Below are 16,062 nucleotides of genomic sequence, written 5' to 3'. Positions count from 1 at the left end.
TCAATGTAATATAATATTTACAAAGTGGGTGAAATAGTTCCAACTTTAGTGCAGTTAGAAATGATTATGACAGAATAAGGCAACATGGATGATTGATGCACTTTTACCAAAGTTTTATTTGTGAGAATTATTGAACAAGCTGATTTGTACTGAACAGGGGAAAAGTACTACGTCAGTGGGAAATCTTATTCTCTTGTTTCTTTTCTTCACAAAATTTCCAAACTCTGTAAGGCTATGAAACTGTATCAGAAATAATCTGAATAATAATCTCTTGTGTTGTCTGTATAAAATCATGTTAAGATGGGTTTCAACCACTTTGGGTTCTTAAATGCCAATACAAGGTTGGTCACCTTTTAACAGATATTTAACTGCTATAGAATTATGTGTCCATGTTTCCCCGATATCTAGGTTAATTACAGACAAAGAGATCTCTGAAATTACATTTAGACCGGCTTGAGTAATATTCCACTGAAGCATATTCTTCAGAAGGGTTAGGGTAAAAAAAAACTCTGTTACAAAAGAACGTCAGTTCAGAGTGTCAACACAAGGTGGCAGTGTGACCTTTAGGAACCCTAATCCATTTGTGACCCTCCAAGTGAACTTCTTATTTTTGTGTCAGGTTTCTTTTGTGCTTTCTAATACGAACCCTTCTGACGTCTTCTGAAATTAAATGACCAACTGGGTGGTAGTTGTCATGGGTGATGAAGTGATAGCTGGTGGATTTAACACACACCTCTCCAGGTTAGCGTGGAGGATTCTGCCAGATTGTAATGAATGAGGACTCTACTACACGTTTATTTGAATGCACTTTTTCTTTATTCTACAGAATTACTTTGAAGACAAAGGAGACCGCCGCACAGGAGATCCCACAGGTCTTAGGTGGCCGTCTGAGAGTTTCACTCCTCATCTAGCCCTTTCTGTGATGAAGAATGATAAGAGAGTAGACAAAAAGACACGGATTAGTGACAGTGGAGCAACGAAACCCATCCAGTGTTACTAAAAGCTAACTTGAGGATGTTACAAGTTAGTGATTCGCCATGAATGAGGTTTATTTTACTCTCAGCTTTCCTTTACCGCATGTTGGGTTGGCAGAAGTCATTTGAAATCCTTAGCTATTATTGCGTGAATTGTGGGATTAGATGAATCTAAAGGATGTAGCATAGAATGAATTTGGAGGGGTGCTCAAAGGTTTTAAAAAGAGACAAGCTTGTCTGTATTTAAAGCTGGAGGAGGCGATTCTTTTTGGAGTTGTGATTGAACAAAAATTCCAAAGTGTCCTTTCATCATATAACCCAAGTGGTCGGAAAGAAAACTAGATTTCTGCACTCTGTTTTTAGGTTTTAGATGAGAGACTTTGGCCAACCACAGTTTATTCAGAGATAGGGTTTTCCTATTCGCTGGTGCATCAGAGAGTGAAAGTTGTGATTCAATGATTCAAATCCTGCAGAAATCCATGTTATTCCAGCATTAACAACCACTGCCTACAATGCAAAGCAACCCAAAAAGACTCAACAAAAAAGAGTCTAAAAGAGAATCTGACAATAAATGTTATAAAATGTGCCAATATCATGATTGCATTGGCCTGAAGTTGGATTCCCAACTTGCTGTTGCACATGTATATGCCGCTGTTTGTCTGGTGGGCGGGACATCGGACAGAAAAGAAGGAGGTGAAGGGGGATAGTTTATTAAATCCTGACGTTTTTTCCAGAAAACTGCCTACCCCAGCTTTGAGTCTCAAATCTTTTTTTTAACATTCTTTTTTTTACACCATATATGTCACATGTTGTACATCTCACTGCTGCATGCTACCTTTGCAGAATTCTCATGTGCAAGACACACATGGGAGGGCAGGTAAGGAGACAGACTGGGCGGATGTCCCAGTATGTCAGATGGCCAGTACACCACAGCTCGGCTGTAATTGCTCTAACTGGCTGTTTGTGCAGCAGAAACACCACACAATGTGTGTGTAGAGAAACAAATCTCAGATTTTGCGTTAACACAAATGTGGTTAAGCTAAAAACACTGCCACGAGAGTAACTAACAAACTGTACTATTTTTTTTCAAACTGTACTATATATATATATATATTATTCAGTTTATTAATACTTTATTATTGAGTTATTATTTGTAAAGAATAGTAATTTAGAGTCTCTCTGGTGGTTAAGGCGCTAAGCCGTCTCCTAGCGAGGGACCCATTCTACCCTGATCTTCTCACTAAAAAAGCATAAAATGCTCAGAACCATTTAAATCTTTGTGTACTTATAATTGGCTTTTAAATTGCCATGGTACCTGCTGTGTGACAAAAGGTGAAGAAGAAAAGCAGTACCACTAACCTTTTTAATTTGACTATTAAAACAAAATAAAATTGATCTATACAAAAACTGGTTTGGTTTATTTACTCCTGTTTCAAATGATGAACGCTTCTATAATTACTGATAAAAAGCTGAAAATGTATTACATTGAAATGGTGAATGGCTGATTGAGCATTGAGGCAGTAGGACAGTGTGTGGAGCGGAGAAAGGCTTCTCACCTTGGTGCCCACGTCACGGCTCTTGGCCCGCAGCTTGTTGACCTGAGACTCAGCGATGTCCGCTCGCTCCTCGGCTTCGTCCAACTCATGCTGCAGTTTACGGAACTTACCAAGGTTAGTATTGGCTTGCTCTTCCTGGAGGATTCAACAAAAACAAAGGCCACAATATTCAGTAACTGCAAGGAGCAATGAACCAGGAGCCACATGGTATTCAGCTGAAAGGGTTAACACTGCTTCAACCAATTAGGTCTAAAACAAGTCAACGTGAGATGTTTCCTGCCGACAACTTAGAACAGCGCTGTTTTAAGAGTGTTTTAGCATCTGCAAAATGGAAATAATTGTACAATAAAAAAATGTAAAAGTATTTTTGAGACATAGTTGAATTAAAAAAGGGTGATATATATTGTGAGCACACTGCACGAATAAAGAAAAACAACTTTCCGCAGCCCACACTTACAGCCTCCTCAGTAGCTCTCTTATAGGCTTTGACTTTCAACTGCAGCTTGTCCACCAGATCCTGGAGACGCACCATATTCTTGCGGTCCTCTGTAGTCTGTATAAACAGAGGGAATAGGAAAGAGACTCACAGGTTTCACAAAAAGAATATAGGGATTATTCCAAAATACAATTGTTGATCCATTCATAAAAAAGAAAGATCACCTGGTATGTGAGCTCTTTGATGCGTCTCTCATATTTGCGCATTCCCTTCACAGCTTCACTGCCCTTCTTCTGCTCCGACTCCACCTCACCCTCCAGCTCCCTCACCTGAAAGCATCAGAAAGGACTTATTGAAAATTCACTAGTACACAAGAATATATTTCAACATTTAACTCCAAGATAATTATCAGTCAACTCTGCACACTGCTGAGCTTTTTAACTAATTTCAGCTCACTTAATAAAGGATTCTTTTTTTATATATATATATATATATATATATATATATATATATATATATATATATATATATATATATATATACATATATATATATACATATATATATATATATATATATATATATATATATATATATATATATATATATATATATATATATATAACCTACCTGTAATCCCTCCATGCCCCACTAGAGGGTCGCGCCCCACAGTTGGAGAACCACTGTTTTAGGGGAAGACAGGTGTCTGCTCTACTTTACTAAATTTGACGATTCACGAAATGTAATGAATCATGCTGTAATGAAGAACACTTAAACTAGAGATTGAGACATATACTCATGTTTACAATGTTTACTGAGGGAATAAATCAAGTGAGAAGTAGTGTCATTTTCTCATAGACTTCTATACAATCAGAGGAGTCGCCCCTTACTGGAAGTAGAAAGATTACATGTTGAAGGCTCTTATGCAATGCTTCACTTTTCAAGACCAGAGGTTGCCGCCTGTATTGGTCCACAATTTTACTTGCAGAAGTATCTTATATTTGTAAATTGGCAAATTTCTCTTACCCTGGCCTCGAGCTTCTGCACCTGCTTCTTGCCCCCCTTCAAGGCGATCTGTTCAGCTTCATCCAGACGGTGCTGCAGGTCCTTGATGGTTTGCTCCATGTTCTTCTTCATGCGCTCCAGGTGAGCGTTGGTGTCCTGCTCTTTCTTCAGCTCCTCTGCCATCATAGCAGCATCAGTAATGGCCTTCTTGGCCTTCTCTTCGGCATTCCTGCACTCCTGCACCGCTTCCTCCACTTCAATTTGAAGTTGGGAAGCATCAATCTCAAGTTTCTTCTTCTGGTTTATAAGGCCGGTATTCTAAGATGTAAGATTTAAGAGATTGTTACTGCGGTTAGAAAGATTAATGCCGTTAATTTCTTTATAATGTCCAAGAAAACCATTCAGTCATATATGGTTGTTGTTGTCAATGATTAGGCCTTACCTGTGAGTGCAGTAGCTGCACCCTTTCACTAACATCCAGCAGCTCTTGCTCAGCAAGTTTGCGACCTCTCTCCGTTTGCTCCAGAGCAGCCCTGAGCTCCTCCAGCTCAGCCTGAAGCAAATTGTTACGCCTCTCAACCATGGCATTGTTCTCTTTGAGATCATCATTGGCCCGAACAGCCTCATCCAGCTGAATTTGGCAATCCTTTACGGGATGATATTAACCACATGAATGTTTGGAATCAGTGTGAATTTTAAAGTTAATGAAGTGCGCCTTTCCATTCCTAGTTTACCTTCAGATGTGCATGAACAGCCTTGAGCTGTTTCTGGGCCTCCGCTGCCTGCCTGTTGGACTGGCTCAGCTGGATCTCCATCTCATTGAGGTCTCCCTCCATCTTCTTCTTCAAACGGAGAGCCTCATTCCTGCTGCGACACTCAGCTTCAAGAGAGCTCTGCAGGGTGTCGATCGTCCTCTGCAGGTTCCTCTTGGTCTGCTCCATCTCCTCGTCTTTCTCAACAATCTTGCGTTCCATATCAGCTTTTATTTGATTGAACTCTAACTGGGCTCTCAGAATCTTTCCCTCCTCATGCTCCAGGGAGGCCTGATGGAAAGGGGATACAGAGTTATACATCGCTGAGACAGTTTAAACTCTAAAATGTTGAATTTTCAGAGGGCCTGTACCTCAGCTTCCTCAAGAGCAGATTGGATCTCACTTTTCTCCTGCTCCAGTTGTTTCCGTAATTTCTCCAGTTCATGGATGCTCTTTCCACTCTCACCAAGTTGCTCAGTGAGGTCGGAAATCTCCTCTGTTGAATGTTGAGCAGCGTGATTTACAATTTAAGTAAATATGTTGCCGAAACTCAGAGACAAACCCCAGCAGTAGATCTTACCCTGTAAGTTCTTGTTCTCTCTCTTCATGGTCTCCAGATGATCCAGAGCCTCCTCGTAAGAGTTCTTCAGTTTGAAGAGCTCAGTGCTCAGGGCCCGGGCCTCCTTCTGGGAGCTCTCCAGCTCACACTGGGACTCTTCGTATTTCTGCTTCCACTCAGAGAGGACCTACAGCAGATAGTAATGCCAGCAATAAGTGTTTATGCGCCAGATGGCAGGCTCGGGGATTTCAATTTTTGTGAAAAAATGTGTCCGATTATTGAAAAAAGTAGTTGGATGACACAAAGGCTGCATTGACATCAAATTACCTGGATGCAAATGATGAGAGGACACGTGTGTTTATACCAAACACCATATTTGATGTGAATGCAGCTGAACAAATTTGCTCAATAGGTCTGATAGACACATTTGAACCGATGAAGAGTACCTCCTGCCTTGTAATTTGCATCTTTTATAGATGGCATAAAAGTTGAGTGCAAGTTCAAATGTGTGCAATGTTTTAGACTATTCATCTGTATGCAGCATCAACTTCATACTCCCACCAAAGAGCGCCAAAGTTAGACTTTGTCTAATTTCACACACTTTGGCTTTAATAACCCATGTTAGGGTTGCATTGGCCAATTCAATCCCATCATATAAAACATATATTTTTGTCTTACCTGTAGTGTTATTTATCAATGTAGATTATTTTGGTGTAAATTGTCAAGTGTTAGAGATATTGGCCAAATGGCAGTCAGAGTAAAACACAATTCCTGATTGGTTCTACAAAGGCTCAGAGGCTACACCATTGATGGCGTTGGTGCTCACAAACATAGCACTATTTCACCTTGTCAAAGTTCCTTTGCTTCTTGTCCAGAGCAGCGGCAGCAGCATTAGACCTCTCCACGTCAACCATGAGATCTTCAATTTCATTCTGCAGCCTGTGTTTGGTCTTCTCCAGAGACGAACATTTAGCGTTCACTGCTTCCACAGCCTCCTCAGCATCCTGCAGACGCTGAGCCAGCTTCTTCCTTTAGAAATCAACCATTTAAATCAAATTGCTCAATCTTCCTGCCGTGCTTGCTGAATACATTTGAATAAAATCAAAAAACATGACTGGCTGCTGGGTCGTCCAACAGACAAACTTTTTGTTCGTCTTACATTTTAGTAGGAACATAACACAAACAAAAAGCTGATCTGCAAGACGAAGTAAAATGTTTCTTAAGGAATTACATTTCAAATCATAAATTTGTATTTTAAACTGTCTTACTTGGCCTCCTCCAGTTCCTCGGTTCTCTGGATGGCATCAGTTTCGTACTTAGTTCTCCACTGAGCCACCTCAGAGTTGGCCTTGGACATGCCGCGTTGCAGTTCAGCCTTGGCCTCCTGCTCCTCCTCATACTGCTCCCTGAGCAGGTCACAGTCATGACGGGATGACTGCAGTGCATGAGCCAGGGCACTTTTTGCCTGTCAAAACCAAATGGTATGAATGAGTAACACTGTTACACACTTCGGTTACAAGTGAACGTCCTGTCATGTTACTGTGCACTGAAATTTAATTTCATTACCTTGGTCTCCTCTTCCAGTTGTCGCTTTAGGTCTTCAGCCTGTTGAGTGTAGGACATTTTCCCTCTTGTCAGTTGAGACACCAGGGATTCCTTCTCCTCCAGCTGCCTTGTGAGCTCACCTTGTAATGCAGAATCATATTGTGAGTGTCCCAGCAAACTTTTTTTCCAAGATATTTTGTCTGGTTTTCTCTGCATTCATGGAACCTTGAAAATAAAATGGTATTTTACATGAAAATTGTCGGCTGTATCAAGGTACCATTTTCCGTTTGAAGTTTTGCTTTTTGCATGTTGAAATCGTTGATGCAGCGTTGAGCCTCTTCATATTTAGTTTTGTATTCACTCATCTGATCTTCCACAGTCCTGCATGTCTTCTCTAGATTTGTCTAAATTTAAGAAAGACATTTTATTTATATTATCATTATAACCCAAACTATACCTGTACAATTTCAACATTAGCAAGAAATGAGTTCAGCTGACCTTTGTCTTCACAATATGTTCCATATTGGAGACCACGTCATCCAGCTCCAGTCGGAGCTCACTCTTCTCCTTCTCCAGTTTCTGCTTGACTCTCTGCAGGTTGTCAATCTGCTCCCCCAGGTCGGCCACACTGTCGGCTTGTTTCTTCCTGAGTGTGGCGGCGGTGGCTTCATGGTGCAGAGTGGCCTCTTCGAGGTCTCTGCGGAGTTTCAGGAACTCAGCCTCCCTCTTCTTGTTCATCTCAATCTGGACAGATGTTGCTCCACCGGCCTCCTCCAGCCTCTCACTGATCTCCTCCAGCTCTCTGGCCAGGTCTGATCTCTGCTTCTCTACCTTGGCTCGTGCAGCTCGCTCTGCCTCCAGCTCTTCCTCCAGCTCCTCAATGCGGGCCTGTAAATGCAGAACTATTTGGTCACTATTACCATTAAGGGTTTTACCAACTGCGAACCACTACACATTATGGCAATCAGGCATTACCTGGAGCTCCTTCAATTTCTTTTCAAGCTGAAGTGTTATGGCCTGCTCATCTTCTATTTTGTTGTTGAGCTGACTGACTTCAAAATCTTTCCTTTGAAGAAATAAAGTAGCTAGGATTAGAACGACTGGTCACCAGTTATGCTATCTGTACAGCTTTTGTGTCACGTATGAGATCCAGGCGTACTGTACATAGTAGCATAGTATGCTTACTTTTTCAGACGCTCTTCAAGTTGCTGCTTGTCATTCTCCAGGTCCATTAAGCTCTCATGGGTCAATTTCAAATCTCCCTCTAGTTTCCTCTTCACTCTTTCCAGATCCATCCGAATCTTCTTCTCTTGTTCAAGGGAACCTTCAAGCTGGACAATATTATTGGGAAAAGTCAAACTGTGGATCTAATATGCAAGGAGCATATGGTATTACAGAACACTTTAAGGGTTGCAACAATACAAAGTTGAATACTTACATCATCCACTTGCTGCTCCAGCTTGGCCTTGGCCTTGGTCAGACTGTTGACTTTGTCTTCTTCACTCTGCAGATCATCCAGCGTTTGCTGATGAGCTTCCTGTAAGGCTTTCTTTTCCTTGGTCAACTTGGCAATGATGTCATCCAAAGCAGCCATCTCTTCAACCAGGTTCTTCACCTATGGCCAGAGGACAATTTCATCAAGGACTTCAATGCTGATGTTAGTTGGAACACTGTACAGTAAGTAGTATACGTCATACCTTGTTCTCGGTGGCATGCTTCTCTTTCTCCACTTTAGCCAGAGTTAACTCCAAGTCATCAATGTCTTTCTTCAGCTCAGAGCACTCATCCTCCAGCTTCCTCTTCTTAGCAGTCAGCTCAGCATTCATCTCCTCCTCATCCTCTAGTCTCTCAGACAGCTCTTTGGCTTTGGCCTCCTGCTGAATCTTGTTCTTGATCAGCCCCTCACATCTTTCCTCAGCATCTGCAAGATTATCTTGCTCCTAAATTGAAATGGATATTACTTTGTTAATATACAGTAAATTGCAATATACATGATGAATAAGAAAAGACAAAAATATGTATACGGTATATTGTATATATTCAAATTGTATATTCCAATCAAAGACTTGGGTGGAAACCCACAAGTGGATCGATAATCAAATTTGCAGGATTTCTTACATTTATATCAGTTGTACACCAGAATCACAGAAGTCTCCAGCAGATAGAAAAGGCCAAATATTTTTTGGGCTGGTTTACTAGGTAATGTAAGGTGATGTGGCAATGGCAGAAACGTTTATTTATGCACACATTTGCTCCTCACAAATTATACATAAGGCCTGTTGTGAATTGAGCTGCAGTGGTTTGTCATTTTAGAAAATAGGTCCCCAGAAACCTAAATGTTTGGGAAAAACTACTATACTTGTATCAAACAGTTTTCACTCCCAACTCCTCAAATGAAAACTAAAAGTTGATGTTTAACAAGAAGTAACATATCTAACTTTTGTCACCTCTGTATTTTTTTTTAAGTCAATAGGACTACTAGTTTAAGAATACATGTTGAAAAATGACGCCAAAGGGATACCCAGTGCATTAAAACGGGACACCAATGGATTCTGGCCATAATTGACAAGCTGGTACTGAGATTCTGTTTCATATACTGTATTGTTATTTTACAATTTAGATATTAAGAATAATGTCAATAGACTCACAGCCTGGACATGGAGCTGCAGGTCATTCTTCTCTTGAAGAAGAGAGACCATTTTCTCCTCTAGTTCTTTTCTACGAGTTTCAGATTTTGCGTAAGCCTCTTTTAGCTTCAGGAATTCTTCCTTCATGGTGGCCATCTCCTTTTCTGATTCAGCAGACCTCAACAGAGGTTTGATCTTGAAGAAGAGCTTCATCCAGGGCCAATTCTTGACCCCCATGAAGGCACGGATGTTCCACTGGATCACATATAGTGCATCTCTGTCAAAAGACAAACAAGAGTTATTACTACCGTATGACCAAAACTAAATCTCTGACAATGATCGTTTACATTTCCTTGCTTTTAGTTCTCTGACCTCCTCTCAAAGATCTTGTTGAATTCCAGTCTTGCCAAGAGGCCTCTTGCTCTCGCCTGGATTCCGGTGATGATGAGTGACAAGCGGTCGTCCCTCATCTCCTCCAGTAGCCCAAGAAGACCAGCCTTGAAGAACACCTTTACGAGCATGTAAACATATGTTCCTCTTAGAAATTCAAAAATCAACTGAAAGGGTCTGTTGCTCAATGCAATACACTTGTGGATTGTGCTACTACAGTCCCATTTGGTCTGGTGTAACCAATAGGTTGTGATGGTGAATATTAAATAATTTGACATTTAATAACTAGCATTATCCAATTAGTCTCATAGAAATGGATTAGAAGTAGAATGGACATTCCCATTCAAATTATTGTAGCAGGATGGTCACTGGTTACAGTCAATGAGCTGGACAGCAGGCTGGTTGCCAATGGGTGGCAACATATTGCATTTACCATCATACTGTGGTTTATTATAGCTTAAACATTTCTAACAGATGTCCCTTGGACTTTTCCTCTTCATTAATTACCTTTGTATGTCCAAACTTGTACTGACTGTGATCAATGTCCAGAGACCCAAGAAGTTTCTCAGCTCCTTTCTTGCTGTCAATGAACTGGCCATCAGGGATGGCGGCAGGATTCAGGATGCGATATCTGGAATAGAAAAAGTAAAAAATAGATTTGCAAAATTACATTTAATATATTTTTTTAATTATAAAGAATTTCAGAACAATATGAATCAGGTTCATTGCCAAAGCTGTTTTCAAATACAATAGACATAAGAGAAAATAGGAATAATTGCAAAAAGTTGAGAAACATCTGTATAAAATGGAAACACATGACATAAAAAAGGAACATATTTGCCATACAAAATAATACCTCTGTTTGAAATCTCCATAGAGGATCCTGTTGGGGAAGCCCTTCCTGCAGATCCTGATGCCTTCCAGCACACCGTTACAGCGCAGCTGGTGCATCACCAGAGGATTCTCCATGGCCCCAGGAGTCTTGGTCTCATTGGGGATGATGCAGCGGACAAAGTGAGGGTGAGTAGACCTCAAGTTGGTCATCAGTTTGTGCAGGTTCTCCTGTGGAAGTCATTCAATCGTATACTTAACACCCAGTCTACATGATCATTGGGATCACATCTGTCAGTTATTAATGTAGAATTAAGTCTCAGTCAATAATTTACGTATAAAGTAGCCATTGACACACATGTAATTGTTGTACTTACCCTGTGCAAGGCAGACACGGTTTGGAAGGATGAACCCTTCTTCTTACCTCCCTTTCCTTTTGCGCTATCACCTAATGAACCAGTGTACACCTTGTTAGATTGCATTACCAGACACTGGCAGAAGTTAGTATCTTGCAGTTCTTATTGTGACAAATGCAGTACATTTCAGTTTATTCCTACCATCAGCTGCAGCATAATTTATGAAGAGGAAAGATAACAGCTTGAGATTAGACTTCTGGTAGAGTCCGACAACAGTCTCGTTCAGAGGATCCTTGTTCTTCACCAGCCAGTTGTTGATGTTATAATCAACAGTTCCAGCGTAGTGCATCAGGGCAAAATGGGCCTCTGGTTTTCCTTTGACAATTCTGGGCTTCTGGAAGTTGGCAGATTTCCCCAGATGATTGTCATACAGCTTTGCTTTAAAGGTGGCATCAGAAGCTTTAGGGAACATACACTCCTCTTCGAGAATGGACATGATACCCATGGGCTGAAGAGACAAAAAGATGAGTGGTTTGAAGACAATAAGTCAATCAATCTTCATGTATGTCTGAACATGTAATAGCCTAGTCTCTCACCTTTTCAATCAGGTCGATACAGGCCTGCAGGTCCATACCAAAATCTATGAAAGTCCATTCAATGCCCTCTTTCTTGTACTCTTCCTGCTCCAGCACAAACATGTGGTGGTTGAAAAACTGTTGCAGCTTTTCATTGGTGAAGTTGATGCACAACTGCTCAAAAGTGTTGAACTGCAATGACATCAATAACAAGCAGAAATTAACTCAGGCATGGGAATGTTCAGTAGTCATTTTCATACTAATATCTTTGTTACCTAGATTCAATTGAAAACGATTGAGTTCATTAACTACATTTGCATGAATAATATACACTTTATCCACATTAATAGAAGATGCTCACTTCAAAGATCTCAAATCCAGCAATGTCCAGTACACCAATGAAGTACTGGCGGGGCTGCCTGGTGTCCAGGGATTGGTTGATCCTCACCACCATCCACAGGAACATCTTCTCATACACTGACTTAGACAGTGCGCCAACAGCATAGTACACCTACAGACAAAGGCATCTTTCAAAAGTTACAGTAAATAGCCCTTGTTTTGCAGTCAGTGTTACTTTCTATATCTATTGTACTTGAAAAAAATCTCACAATATGTTACATTATTACCTGCTGGACATTTTGTCCTTTGGTGACCCATTCGTTTCCTACTTTGACTCTTGGGTGACAGAGACCTTTGATGAGGTCGGCAGAGTTCAGGCCCATCAGATATGCGACTTTGTCAATAGCTGAGGAAATGCATCATCTCTTAATAAACTCATTACATTCAAATTAAATGTTTCATGTCCCTGATCAAAGAACGTCTCTCACCTTCCGTGCTATCGGACTCCGCCTGCTCCTCTCGCTGCTTGTTCTTGAACTTCATGTTGCCATGATGCATGATGGCACCAGTCAGCTTGTAAATGCCGTTCTTCTCTTCTTGAGTGAAGCCCAGCACGTCAAAGGCATCCTGTGCAAGAGTACAGGATAACCTATCAACATTTGTGCTAGTTTCGGCATCCTAAATTGGGATATTTTATTTGATATGTCATTGACTTTGTTTGCATTGTGTCAGGGTACACAGTGGAGTGGCAGGAGAGATTCAGGGGATAAGATAGTATGTGCCCTCTGAGCCACTATGATCCCACGTTATAACCATAGCTGGAATCTAATCCAGTCTATTCAAATCATCTGGCTTAGGACACAGTAATACCGGGTTATAAGTGACATCAAGTTTCATAATCCTATATCAACAGTGAGATGCAAAAGAACATGCAGGAAGCCAGAGCAGGTTGATACTGTTGGCTCGGTCTGCAAAGTAGTTTGTGCAGTTAGCGCTGTTAGCACCATTAGCACTGTTTGCTGCGAGCTGCCGATTCAGCCGTTGACATGTTAAGAGCCATTGAGAGACAATTGAAGTCCTCTCAATCTCTTACTATATATAGGGCCTTTAACACCACAGGTGTTAAGGAATTACAAATGATTTTACTTTTCAGAAATCATTTTTAAAACATCTACTTAAAAAAACATTGTAGACCAAATACCTGTAACATTTTGTTACTGGTTATTAATTAGGTTAATACACAATCGACTCACTTTATTTGAATGGCAAAATAATATATTTATAGATGTTTTAGAAACAATTAGTTAAAGGTTTCAAAATAATGTTATAATCATTAACAAATACTTAATATAGTATATCAAACATGATTAATTAACATGCCATTGTTTGTTAACAGTTATATAACTGTTAACTCAAGTTGAATTAATCAATTGACCATTTATTATGACTTTTAGGTGTGAGTGGCCGGCTCCATGACTAGACATCCCGGTTCATCCCTACTCACATCAGTGGCCATCAGCTCCTCGGAGTCATTGATGGAGGCGACTGTCGTCTCTCCTTGGGAGATGAAGGCGTAGTCATAGGGGTTGTTGGTGATGAGCAACATTTCTGAGAGACAACACAGAAATGTTAGGTTCTGTAGCAACATCACCACTGGTAGTTGTTACTGGCCACAGATCAGTTGGCTTTCATTTACCCAGCAGCTCGGGTTTCTTCTGAGACAGAATCTGGTAGAAGATGTGGTAATCTCTCTCATTCTTAAGCTGAAAGGTGACACGGGACTTTTCCAGCAGATCTGTAAAGACATTCACGTCATGTAAGTGGGATGGTGATCATTGTGAACATGTGAACGGACATAGTGAAAAGCTTTGAGAAAAGATTGCTTACAGGTCTCAATATCAGCTGAAGCCAGCTTTCCACTGGCTGCAAAGTGGATTCGGATAAATTTGCCCTAAGAATTTTGACAATGAAAATATGTTAAAATAGCATTGACACAAAAGGGTATTTCATTACAGACAGACACTTACAAATCTAGAAGAGTTGTCATTCCTGATGGTCTTGGCATTCCCAAAGGCCTCCAGAGCAGGGTTTGCCTGGATGATTTGATCCTCCAGGGTACCCTAAAAGAATTGAGGAGTGCAACATGTGTTATATTGGTAAAAATCTAAAGAAAATCCTGCGCTGTGCCATTAAATGCTTCAAGATTATAACCTTTTTGTCAGAGCCTGCGTCCTTCTTTCCACCTCCAGCAGCGATGCTGGCAAAGTACTGGATGACTCTCTTGGTGTTGACAGTTTTTCCAGCACCAGATTCTCCACTGAAGACACAAATTGTTTTGATAAGTCGACAAGACACAGTACGTCATCTCCAACTTGTCAGGTTTTTTAATGAGAGAAGGGAACATGTTCTCAGTTCAGCTTGTCACATACTGACACGTGAGCATCCTTCTCTAACACACTGGGCAGCCAAAGTGCATGGTCGCAGTGAACACGTGGTTGATGTCAATGCAAACAAAAACTGCTGCTTAGATTTAGGCAACAAATCCACTGAGTTAGGTTCAGGAAAAACATCATGGTTGAGCTTAAAATAAGTAGTCAAAATTAGTTAAGGCAACGCAACCACTTACAATCAGTACGTAAACTAAGTAAAACGTAAACTTAAGTAACTTACATAAGTACAGAAAACATGTCGCTAACATCATTTCAAAACAACACTTCATGACAGCCTAACACTCCTGGTCTAATAATGACGTGGAAGGGTTTACATTGGAGTTACTGACATACGCATGTAAAAGGGGCTTTGTGTGTCGTTATCAGATTTCGAGGGATGTGTCAAAACGTTCGTATTTTTATATATTAACATGAGAACAGGCTGAGACTACATGTTCATATTCAGGTACTATCCCGTGTGGCATCAACATATTCACTGATAACGTACCACTTAAAATAAAAACATACATAAACTCACAAAACAAACAATATTTCTCACAGCAAAATTTCATTCTCCACACGACAACACAACTTACGTGATGAGAATTGACTGATTTTCTCTGTCTGGAAAAGAGAAGAAAGGATCACTGGAGGATTCTAAGACTCACCTCCCTGAGTACATTAGGATAGCTGAAGGGGGAATTACCAGTTAGCATGTACTGATAGGCATTGTCAGAGATAGAGAAGATGTGAGGAGGAGCTTCAGTCCTCTTCTTTCCTCTGTAGGCAACAACCACCTCTTGGTTGTAGACCGGCAGCCCCTTGTAGGGGTTGATGGTCACACAGAAGAGCCCTGAGTAGGTCTGTGAAGATGAAACAGAGGAGGCAAGCAGTTTTGAACGATGCTATTTCACTGTAGTTCTTCTGTGAGTGAGGGATAGAGTCTTTGCCTCAACTCACGTAAATCATCCACGCTGCATAACGCTCTTTGAGGTTGAACAGCACAGCGGGCTCATGGAGGAAGGTGAACATAGCCATGTCTTCAATTTTATCAAACTTTGGCGGGTTCTGGGGGTGTACATCGCACTCCTTCACTGTGACAGTCTGAAAATGGAAACAGTGAACATTAATGTGCTGCTGTGTGCTGTAATCTTGTGCAGTTCAAAGATTGTGAAAGCATCCTCCTCTTGTTTCCCTGCTCTGTATAACTAAAAGACGAATGGAACTGAATCATCCCTTGCATTGTACCACCGTGTCTACTAAAGCAGTTGCATCCAGCTCACTGACCTTTCCTTTCTCAGTGTTAGCAGTGACTTTGTCCCCATCCCGGCTGGTGATGGAAGCCTTCACATACTCCTCGTTCACATCAGGCACAAAGCACTCCTTCTTCATGTCGAAGGGACGGGTCTGGGCCTCCAGACGCTCCTTGTCTGATTTCCTCAGAAACGGGGCTGCTGCCCCGAAATCTCTCATGGCAGCGTCACCCATTTTTCACCTTGTCTTCAGGAGAAAACAAATATTTTATCTAAAGGCAACTGCAGAATAAAAGGAAAGCATATGCCAAAAGTATTTGCATTTCCTAATGTATCACACATTGATGTTATATTGTATTTCTTCTCCCCATCGCATGAAATTCAGTTTTTAAATCAAACACATTTTCATTTGTCAGATGCTCTTACCTTGCCCTT

At 40.8% G+C, this 16,062-nt stretch overlaps 1 protein-coding gene across 1 annotated transcript; it reads right to left on the bottom strand.

The window, feature by feature from the left end:
• Positions 1-809: 809 nt before the first annotated feature.
• On the bottom strand, positions 810-15,862 carry LOC137801583 (myosin-7). The gene is made up of 37 exons (XM_068598954.1): positions 15,662-15,862; positions 15,335-15,478; positions 15,081-15,237; positions 14,971-14,998; positions 14,157-14,262; positions 13,973-14,065; positions 13,833-13,896; positions 13,642-13,740; positions 13,450-13,553; positions 12,434-12,572; positions 12,233-12,351; positions 11,968-12,117; positions 11,628-11,798; positions 11,233-11,539; positions 11,053-11,123; positions 10,701-10,906; positions 10,352-10,475; positions 9,827-9,963; positions 9,476-9,731; positions 8,525-8,767; positions 8,266-8,442; positions 8,013-8,158; positions 7,803-7,893; positions 7,326-7,715; positions 7,105-7,231; positions 6,849-6,967; positions 6,551-6,747; positions 6,128-6,311; positions 5,304-5,469; positions 5,095-5,219; positions 4,706-5,014; positions 4,414-4,617; positions 3,993-4,289; positions 3,191-3,295; positions 2,988-3,083; positions 2,531-2,665; positions 810-917 (listed from the first exon to the last, which is right to left on the bottom strand). Exons 1-37 carry the CDS (start codon positions 15,860-15,862, stop codon positions 897-899), a joined length of 5,808 nt encoding a protein of 1,935 aa, XP_068455055.1. The 3' UTR covers positions 810-896.
• Positions 15,863-16,062: the final 200 nt, after the last annotated feature.

This window comes from Clinocottus analis, unplaced genomic scaffold (assembly GCF_023055335.1).
Source record: "Clinocottus analis isolate CAN_PGR_092001 unplaced genomic scaffold, fCliAna1.0.p SCAF_11, whole genome shotgun sequence".
Lineage (NCBI taxonomy): Eukaryota > Metazoa > Chordata > Actinopteri > Perciformes > Cottidae > Clinocottus > Clinocottus analis.
The sequence above is the reverse complement of the archived record's forward strand: the minus strand, read 5'-3'. Positions and strand labels throughout refer to the sequence as shown.